The sequence below is a fragment of the Pinus tabuliformis genome, chromosome X (genome assembly GCF_031772625.1).
Source record: "Pinus tabuliformis cultivar Carrire ecotype Pingquan chromosome X, CPIR1, whole genome shotgun sequence".
Taxonomy (NCBI): Eukaryota; Viridiplantae; Streptophyta; class Pinopsida; order Pinales; family Pinaceae; genus Pinus; species Pinus tabuliformis.
In genome coordinates, this window is record NC_142308.1 from 593871009 (window position 1) to 593882105 (window position 11097).

Below are 11097 nucleotides of genomic sequence, written 5' to 3' on the forward strand. Positions count from 1 at the left end.
CTAGCACAACTTAACCCCTAACCATTACAACCCAAAATACACTATATCTCCTAATCCCTATTACCATGATACAATTGTTCAATGACCATTACAATTGTGGATATATTACCCCCTAACACCTATGACCTCTAACATAATCACCACCTAACATGTTATGATACTTAACACTATCACCACATAGATTACTTTGAACCTTAACCATTAAAACCCTAGATGCTCACCTAACCCCTATGACCATAAGCTTGATCATCCTCAAATGTGCTATAACATTGGACACAATTACCCCTTAACACATGTTAACTCTTAACTAGTGCAACCCTAAAAACATAATGTTTCCTAACCATTTTAACCCCTTAACATGCCTTGACCTCAAACACATATCTCCTAAACCCTTATGATCCCTAATGCAACTACACCCTAATCACTATGACCTTAGACACATTATACCACTTAACACATATTACATTATACCACTTAACACATATTACATCATACATAATTATCTCTAATAAACACAAACATATTCATCCCTTAATTCATTTTGAACTTGCTACAGCTTATATTGTATGAGGTTCTATCTTGTCATTTTCATCACCTCGGTGGAGACTTGCTATTATTATTCTTGAGCATTGGACCAACTTTGGGGATACATCTTCATTGAGTCCCTTCTTTTCAATCCATTTGATCGCTCGATGGAGATCTTTGGTTGGGGAATTCTCACTTCTCCTTGGTTGGACCGTGCTTATGCTTATTGTTTGCTTGGGGGTATTTTCACATGCACTTGCCTTGTTGATTACCCCTTGGTTGCACTTTTGATGAATGTAGAGCATACTCTCTCATTATGGAGGTTTAGTATATATAGTTATTTTGGATGTGGATGATGGTTATAGCCCCCCAAGGATTTGATGATGATGGTTAGAAGATATATGTTTCATGATTATTTAAGTTTGCTAGCGACTTTTGCATGATAATGCAACATTATTTGATGGCACTAGGAGGATCGTGTGCTACAAGGTCCTTTGTGTTGGATGTGTGATGGAAAACAAACTTGGATGGTTGCACAAGGTAGCCTTTTTATTATATTCATTTCTCTCATGATGTTTCTATGGTAGGATGGTTTGTATTGCCTTTGTCAGATTTTCCTAGGTGATTTAACTTTATAATGTCACGTTAGCTGGAAATCAACTAAGGGTAATGTGCTTTATAATGTCAATACCCTCACTCAAATATTATTTTCAAAGTTTGAGTAAGAGAGCAGGTATTACATTAGAATTTGATGGTGATCTAACCTATTTCTTAAGGTTAGATGGTGATTTTGATTTAATATTCCCTTGGTGGTGGTGCACTTTAGGTTGGACTTCATGATTTGTTGTTATCATGGAGGGGTATTCCTACATAGAACATTTTATGTTACATGGTAAAACATTGTGCACCCCTTATTAGCACACATTTTCATGGTGATTTAATTTGTTGATGACCAATTGGGATAATTGGGAGGAGAACTATTACTATATTTTAGCATATTAACCTTTGTGCACACATGTTGAAATGATTAAACTATTCAAAAAGTTAAATAAAACTAAATTATCCAAATCAAGTTTAATAGTTCGAGCACTTTATTTTTCATATGTTTATTTTGTGCACTTAAGAGGATGCTCTTGTACTTAGTCTCCATTTTATTTTTAAGGATTATTCTTACAAAACACACATGGAAGCCTTCTTAATTTTGGATATTCTTATAAGGCACATGTGCATTGTGCAAATGGTCCAATTACTATTTTAGGGTTTTTACTACATCTTTTCTTATAAAGCACTCCATAGAGTTGATTACCTTGGAACTCACACATATAGTTGCATGCATGCCATTCATATGGGCACTTGGCATTTGACTTTGTTTAGTGTCTATTTTTGGCAATATATCCATTTCATGAGCATTCCTTGTTACATACCCATACTATTTTTGAATGAGGGCAAATTTCCCTCGAAAGACTATATGCTACATGTTGTTACATGGTTAACCATGGATTTAGAAGAGATATAACTACTTTATCATTATAATATTTTGAATTATAATGGAATTGGATAATATTTTTCATTGTATGGAAAATTTATCTCACTTTATATAAAAAGGAGTTTCTCTCCAATTTAATTTGTAACTGGGAGTTTGATAATCATGAAAAAAAGTAGTGATAGGAGATTATAGAGCATGGAAATAATTGATGTGGAGCTCCTTTATACATCAAATTCGTACACTAATCAAGAAGTGAGAATCTACTTTACTATATGGTTATGTACATCCTCTTCAATTTTGTTGTTAATTGTGTAAAAACACATCTTGCTATCATTTTAGTTTGAAGACCTATTAATTAAATTTATTTTTTATTAGGATTAAAGCAATGTGATGAGAGTGTTCCTCTTGCTTTCTTCATTGCTATAATTCCTATTTATTTCCTTCATATAATAAACTAATTGTTGAAGTAAAATTATAATCCAGCCTAATCTAACACCACCTTCAAACTTCTTTGATGGGTAGCACCCCTAGCTCTCCAAGATTAAGTTTTCACACACTGATTTTCAGCAAACACTTACGGTTAAATTGCATCAGATAAGTTCATTTCACCTAACTAACACACAAATGATAAATGTATGAACAAGTTCTTTCACCCCAAAGGTTGAATATAGCAACCGAACCCTTTCTACCCTATAAGCATTCGAAGTAGTTGATTGTGACATGCTAGTTCATTCATGTGATGTTTCATGACTCCATTAACTCATAGATTGATAGGCAATGGCTCATATCATTCCTTTTCTTTCTTCCCTCTAATACATTTCCTTTCGTTCCCATATTTTTTGCCACTCACATTTTCTTTCATATGTTACAACTTACATTAAGGCTTTACTCTTAAGAACCACCTTGTGCTTCCACTATATAGCCTTAGAAATCTCATTTTTACAGAAGTCCCCTTTGAGTTGAAAAAGAGCCAACCAAAAATGTGAGAAAGAATTATTGTGGTGGCAATGTGTAACCTTCCCTAGTTGCACAAACTAACCCTTGATGCTTTGAACTTTACATTATACAGGAATGCTAGATTTGCATGTAACAGAATCTTAACCATTAAGACCTTAGACACATTATAACTTTATTAAAAATGACCCTTAACATACTAGTCCCTTAACACACCATAACCCCTAACCATTGTGAGATCATACATATTTTGATGTCCACTTACCCTTAACACCCTTTGATCCTTGAACACTATAATTCTAAATTAACTAAGATTCTTAAAACACTAGCCCTCCAGTATACTAAAACTTACACAATCACCCCTTACCACACTTATCATCATGCCTCTAAACACATCATAACCCCTAACCATTGTGACATCATACATATTTTGATGTCCACTTACCCTTAACACCCTTTGATCCTTGAACACTATAATTCTAAATTAACTATGATTCTTAAAACACTAGCCCTCCAATATGTTAAAACTTACACAATCAGCCCTTACCACACTTATCATCATGCCTCTAAACACACCATAACCCCTAACCATTGTGACATCATACATATTTTGATATCCACTTACCCTTAACACCCTTTGATCCTTGAACACTATAATTCTAAATTAACTATGATTCTTAAAACACTAGCCCTCAAGTATATTAAAACTTTAGCCCTCGAGTATATTAAAACTTACACAATCACCCCTTACCACACTTATCATCATGCCCTAAACACACCATTCTTTCTAAGCTCCTTAATGATGGGTTAAATACTCACCTATAATGTTAGATAATAAACTTTATATTAAAAAAAATTGGCAATAATATGCTAATTCAGAGGCTTTCATCACTCTTATTAAGACTGTTAATTGCAGAGGCTTTCATCACTCTTATTAAGACTGTTATGGGTGTTGTTAATTGTTTGAGAGAAAAAAGTAAAAAAATCCATAACCTTGTCCACAAATATAGTCTCATTTTTACATTAGTCTCATTTTTACATTAGCCTTCAAGGGCCAATTCAATTGGTGATAATCATATTATGAAATATTAGGTAGACTATAAGATCAAAGTTAAAATCCTCATATTAGCCCATGTAGGCACTAGAGATTATGTAGTAGTAGTCAGAATCGACTCCACATCAAACAAGAATTACCGACTCCTTTAAATACCAATAAATAAATAAAAAGGAAAAAGAAAATTTTGTTATTTTTACATTATTTCCTTATTTTTACAATATTCCTTGATCAGATGTAAATGTGTGAATGTGAATAAGGTAAGGATGTGAACCAGGTATAGAGTCTAATGCACAGAATAGATGGCAGGTGCACATAGCACGATATATATACAAAATACTTGTAAATAGGAATCACATCCACCGAAACACAGTTCCAAGAAAAGCAACAGAGCATGCAAATGGGAGCATTTTTATGAAAGTTGTAGCAAAATGGTAGACATTATTTAATATATACTAAGTAGAATTATGTGTGTATGAAGCTCCAACGAAAATCATTGTTTCGTATAAATTTTGTCCCTTTCACCAGATCAAAATGTCCAGGTATTTGAGGCATTTTATCGTCTCACTTCATCATTCCTCGAGTTTGTGCCAGCCATATTGTAATGACTTGAACCTATATCATATTTCATGTTCGACTTGACCGTTCAGATTCATCATTTTCTACTGTCTTCTTGTCAAAACAAAATGCATTCTACAACGGGCCAAAAGTATTGGAAATCTACTAATCTAGAGATTTGCCACTATAACCAGACTCCGTCATGCAAAGATCCATATTTATAGTGGCTGCCTTCCTCTCAAGCCAAGCCTCTCAAATTCCCTCATAATCAATATTCAAATTTTATATATTTCTCAAACTATACATTGACTTGTTTCCTTAATATAAATCGTCAATTCCTCATCCTTGAAGAAAAGTATTTTTCTCAAGTAAAGAATTCGCTTACAGGACACAATTTTATATTATTTTTAACGGCAAATATCTTGTACCTTCCCTGGTCCATTTAGATTTTCCACATGCACCATTGAAAGTTCTCCAGGTAAACTTTTATATCTGTCATTTGTTAATTGTCAGTTTTTGGTGAAAGCTGTGAAGGTTTCAAATTTTTACAGGTAAGTAATAAGCTTAAAAAATAATCTGCAAGCTGAACAACTCACACATTAATGTCGCTATCATATTGTAGAAAGCATTTTATGGATACAAATTAATTTCCTCTAGATCAAAATAAAGTTACAACTCACAAGTGATGTTCTGTAATACAACTGAAAGCAATTGAATTTGGAAATTCTTCAACCAAAAGATTTTGCAATGACAGGCATGGACAGGAAGCTGTATGTCGGAAGATGTAAAAATTATACAAGGGGGATCATAACGGCCCATGACCACTTTGCACATTACGGCCACAAATTTTGCATTAACCTACTTGAACTAATCTGGATGAAGCATAAATGGCATTTCAGCCGATAAATGTGCAACCTGCTATGCTAATAAATGTACATGTTTACAACTTTCGTTATCCAAAATTGCCATTGTGTACATTCAACTTCAGAAGCACTTCTGTCTCTTTCTTTTGTTCATCTTTTCCAGATTTTCTGAAACCAGAGCTGTCAAGTTTGGGTTCTCTGCTCCAAGGTTTGTGGCCCTAAAGCTGACAGAAAAAACCATTATATATCAGCATGCTGATTGCCTTTACAGTCAATTACGCAGACAGAAAACCATCATATGGTAGTAAGTGCACAAGAACATATAATGTGATGTAACAAACAGTTAAAAGAGGAATCAGAACATAATAGATAAAATATACCACTTACTTTGGATCTAATGTCAACTTTTCTATTTCATTCACAGCGGAACTCACTGCATACATAGACATCTTCCTTGCCTGTTCATGGTGACATTTAGTGATATGTTTCACATTCTCCAGTTTCTAAGAAATAACTGAATCAACGTCCAAAAAGCTTGTATACATTGAAAGATAACATACCTCTAACCTGTCTTCCCTAGCCCTGTGATTCTTTGGAAGCAAGCGCAACTCATCCTCTAAACGAATGCATTCTTGTAAATTTTCAGGTGAAACAAAGCTCAATGCCACTTTTATACAGGACTGCAGCAAGAACAAGGAAAGTTGTAATCTTGTAAATAATACAGGACTGCAGCAAGAACACAAGGAAAGCTGGAATTTTGAAAATAATCATCCAAACTTCTTTTTGAGAAATCCGTAGAATATTATAGAAAGAACATAGTGCTGGTTAATAACTCTTGACATATTTTGCCAGTGTGCCGAGCCTGAAGTCATACAGAATGTTTAATATCAACATAAGTGCTAAAAATATTACATACAAATTTAGTGGAGAGAAAATTTATCGCTCTGAACCCAAAAGACTGTAACACATTCCCTTGGTATGGTTGACAGAATTTCTATAGAGTGTACAAGCTTCAAACAGAACAAAATAAAACAGCTAGGTCAGTGGAGACAAACAAGCTACACAAAGAACTTCTGACTCCAAGAAAGGCTGACCATGTTGGCTAGATAGACAAGCTAGTCAGCCAAAAGATGCTCTCTCTCTCTCTCTTCTCGGAGGGAGTTACCATCTAAGATGAGCTAAGACTATGCTAATTTTCAAAGAGCCTATTGAAATGTTGTATTGCCACAAGCAAATGTGCAGCAGAAATAAACATCACCTCCTTTGTTCTTTTCCCCAAGAAATGGTTATCAATTACATCCATCATTCCCATGTCCAAATTGTAAGAAAGTTTTATACTCTGCATTGAACATTGTGTTTGACACCTATGTTATATCAGCAATTCATTGGCCTACAAACTTTTGAGGAGAACAATTGCTTCCTCTACCATCCAAATTAATTCAGGATATAGAATTGGTCACTTTAAAGTTTCAAGGCATAGATTTGGGGATAATAATCCATGAAAGTCACCTTTATTTTTGCAACCTGCCACCCTTCCAACATACATAATATGTATGGTATCCTTGGTTTCAGCTGGTGATGTTGCATGAGCTTAGAAAAATGACATTCTCCCTGAATTGATGAGTTGTTGGGCATTGTAGTAACATGGAAGACCACAGTACTGTTAGAAAGGAGTTTGTTAATTTGCTGGTGTGCATCGTTGGAGGAGAAAGATTGTTGTATGGATCTCTGACATTAATGAGAAAAAGTTAGTCCATAGAAGACAATTTCCAGTGGAAAAATGGAGATGAATTGACAAGTTGTTCAGCATTGTAGTAAGCATGGACAGACCACAAACTGTTAGAAAGGAGTTGGTGTGAATCGTTGGAGCAGAAAGATTGTTAAATGGATCTCTGTCATAATGAGAAAAAGGTAGTCCGTAGAATAGAATAATTTCCAATGGAAAAATGCAGATGACGTGGAGGAACAACAGAATTAGAGAACAGTAATCTACAAGTAGCAAAGAAGAAACCAGGGGTGGCAGCTCAGTGGTGACCACAGATCATAGACTTTGTGAAGCCTCTAAGAGATACTGGCAACCAAGAAACGGTCATGCCACTTCTTATAGACGATGACAAGAGAGAGTTGTGTGTTATTTCCTATAGAAGCAAACCATCAAGGAGGCTTGCCTATTGTTGTGCTGGCCATGAGGAGGATGTGCTATGCAATTGGTGGGAATGGCAGTGGTGTGGCAAAATACATCGATGTGAAGGAGTACAGTTGACATAAATGTTTCTTCAGGCAAGTTTAATTCTTTTCTAAAATTTCGTTTCATTTAATCAAACTGTAATGTAGTTGAGGTCAGCCCACAAGTTTCTAGCTTTTGGCCATGGGGTGCAAGGGCTAAAGAAAATGGTTTTTACATTAAGTATCCCACATATTTAAGTATTGCTCAATTTTTCAACCATAACTTGCTCATACAAGGCTCAAATTGGATGTTGTCAGTAGCAGTGCAGAGCAGTGTTTTAAAACTAGGCCAGTCTGAATCGGATTCCCCTGGTTGACCGAGCCAGACCCCTGTCTGGGTTGGCTAGGTCGAAAAAAACCGGTCTGATAGCCGGTTCGTTACCGAAACGGTCGAACGGACACGATTCGGCTGGTTCGATAATGGACCTGCCGGTTTGGCCGAGCCCGTCTTAAACCGGCCATGCTAGTCCACGAGGAAAAAAGGCGGCAACTCGAACTTCAAACTCAAATTTTATTTGGTTTTTTTTCTTAATGCCTCTACCCCTCTCCCAAGCCTATTAAAGTGACCAACCCCTCACATACTCACAGCTATTTCATTGCATTTTTGTGTGAGCATTTGTAATGATTTTGTGAAGAGTTGGAGTTAGTTTTTGGAGCAGTAGTGAGGAGGAGCCATGGGTTTCAATGTCCGACTCTGATTCAGACTCTGAGCCAAATGACCTTGCCTTGTTTAGCAGTAGTGACTAGTGATGTTTTGTTGTAGAGGCCATTTAGAGCCTCCTTGGTTATGTGTTTTTGTTTTGATCTCTATATATTACATGTATTGGACAGTGCACTAGGTGCCATTTTGATATAATAGATATATTCATGAGCATACTTTGATCATATGTTGTCTTCTCTCTATATTCTAATGCTTTGAGTTTGGAAACATGAATGAAAATTTTTAAAGATATGTTTTTTCATAAAAAAAAAAAAAAAAAAAATATATATATATATATTATATATATATTTAATGTATTTTTTATATGTTGTCTTCTCTCTATATTCTAATGCTTTGAGTTTGGAAACATGAATGAAAATTTTTAAAGATATGTTTTTTCATAAAAAAATATTTAATGTATTTTTTCAACAACCGAGTCATTGAAATCAACTAGGCTGAGTCGATACCGAGTTGGAGTCAAAGTCGACCCTCGGCTGGTTCCGAATCCGAGTCGGAGTTTTAAAACTATGGTGCATAGAGCGTTCAGAAGCATTTTCAATGGTTCTTTCCTAAGTGATCAATCGCTAGTAGAATTGAAAGTATTTTCACACCCTTAGATTCAAATTAAGAATTATAAGCATAATGGCTAGTGGAAACACCAGGTTCATAATTGCTCGCGTCTTTTACCAAAGTCTCTCCTTCCAACACATATAGATGGTTGTTTAGATGCCCACCATAAAAAACAATAAATAACAGGTGGAACCAAAACAAAGCTTTCAGCATAGTTGCTTAACATCTAAGTTACAGGATTCGGATACGGATCCGGATCTGGATCCGCTAGTTTTTTGAAAATCTAAGATCCGGATACAGCAAGGATACGTCACGTACAATATATATATTATATATAATATATATATATATAATTTTAAAAAAACACCTTAGAGCTAAAAAATCAAATACTCCATGAAACCATCAAACATTTTTAGAACATTGAATGATAAATATGAAGATTGAAACATTGAAATGGTGCATTGTCCCTCATACAAAGTAACAAAAAAGGATCATGATTCATAATATCATAAATGATAATAGTAAATACATTTACAGATCCTCAAATGGATCTATATCTTCTACATATTGCAACTCTACATCATGAATAGATGATGGGGGTCCTAGAATGTAGGAAGTTGCATCAGTAGGCTAGACTGGTGGTGGAACAATATCTCAAGTAGGTTGAGGTTAGTCATGGCATTCAGTGACAGGTTCAAGTCAAAACTCAGGCTCCACATCACATCCTGCTCGGACCTTTTTTATACTCTGGTTCAACATGTGATAGAAGACAGAGGTTTGAATGAACATAAACAAGATCCTCAGCCTTTGCCGCTCCCAACCTGTTTCGCTTCACTGAATGAATGAAGCCATATGTACTCCAATTCTCTCAGCTGATGAGGAACTAGCAACTGTGATAAAAACCTAGTGGCTAGGGTAGAGAGATGAATGTTATCCCACCATGGAAGCCCCACCAAGTAATAGGATCAAGATGTCCTCGATCATCCATAGCTACTGGGATTGAAAAGCTACCAACAGACTGTACAACCCTCCAAATTCTTGGCAGACTTCCATTGCAACTCCCATATCTCTATAAATTTTCTTCAAGGTTGTCTTGTATCCTTGTACCACTTCAGAATCTTTGTTTGGTGTTGTTCTACCAGGTAAAGACAAAATTTTAGAATGATAGTATTTAGGGTGCAGTGCATATGCCAGAAGGTGTAATGGCGTGGTCATTTTGTTCCATTTCTGTAACTATGTCCTTCACTAAATAATAGAATGTTTCATGAGGGTCATTTTCACTTGCTTTGATAATTCCCTTATCCTCTCCAACATACTATCAATGTTTTCATAAACTTCCCCAAGCAAGGTGTATCTATATCAAATGCCCTGATCAAGGTCAAGATTGGTTCAGTGAACCATAGAAGATATTGAACCTTGTCCCACCATGCATCATCAAGAATGATGGACTTGATTTTTTTCCCTTTATCAGAAGTGGAAGTCCTCCATGATTCCAAAGAGGGTTAATGACCATTGCTTGTAGTGCTTGTCTCACCTCACAAGTCTCTTTATGACAAGAGTGTGGGGAGGCAAAACGAGTTTTAGCAACCTACAAGTTTCAAAAAGTCAAATCTCAATGAGAAACCATATATAAATTTGTAATTAAAATAAGAATTTCTAATACAAATAGTATTGATTAAAAAAAGTACCTTTAGTAGCTCCAACTTTGCAAAACCTCAATAAATGGCTTGGGACATTGAATGATTTGTTATGAACATTTGGATTTCTTTTGATGCTACATATATTTCATTAATCCATTCAATCTCACCAATCTTGGCAAGCATAAGGTTCAATAAATGTACTGCACATGGAGTCCAAAAGATGTGATCATATCGACCCTCCACAATCAAACCTGTAGCTTTACAAACCTGTGCGTTGTCCGTAATGACTTGGACAACATTATGTGGCCCCACACTTTCTATTGCGTCAACAAGAATTGTGGTTATGAAAGATGCATCTTTCTCTATTCCATTGCGATCAACAAACTTCAAAAACATTGCCCCTTGGGGGCATACTACAACAACAATAATTAACGGGCGGTTTCTTTGGTCTCTCCATCCATCAGAAATGACGGACACCCCTGTTTTTTCCATGTATCCTGGATTGCCTGTAGTTGTCTATC

The 11097-nt window shown here is 35.6% G+C and overlaps 1 protein-coding gene across 1 annotated transcript; it reads right to left on the reverse strand.

Moving 5' to 3' along the window:
• Positions 1-5454: 5454 nt before the first annotated feature.
• LOC149141416 (E3 ubiquitin-protein ligase JMJ24-like) lies at positions 5455-8128 on the reverse strand. Its single transcript, XM_089451232.1, has 4 exons — positions 8049-8128; positions 6001-6166; positions 5828-5898; positions 5455-5664 (listed from the first exon to the last, which is right to left on the reverse strand). The coding sequence occupies exons 1-4, from the start codon at positions 8126-8128 to the stop codon at positions 5562-5564; spliced, it is 420 nt and encodes a 139-aa protein (XP_089307358.1). The 3' UTR covers positions 5455-5561.
• Between the last annotated feature and the right edge of the window lie 2969 nt (positions 8129-11097).

Coding starts and splice junctions, on each gene's coding strand:
- LOC149141416 (XM_089451232.1), bottom strand. CDS start 8,128: ATGGCCGGTTTAAGACGGGCTCGGCCAAACCGGCAGGTCCATTATCGA. Junction 5,899..6,000: donor CTAGGGAAGACAGGTTAGAG/GTATGTTATCTT, acceptor CACCATGAACAG/GCAAGGAAGATGTCTATGTA. Junction 5,665..5,827: donor AAGTTGACATTAGATCCAAA/GTAAGTGGTATA, acceptor TTTTTCTGTCAG/CTTTAGGGCCACAAACCTTG.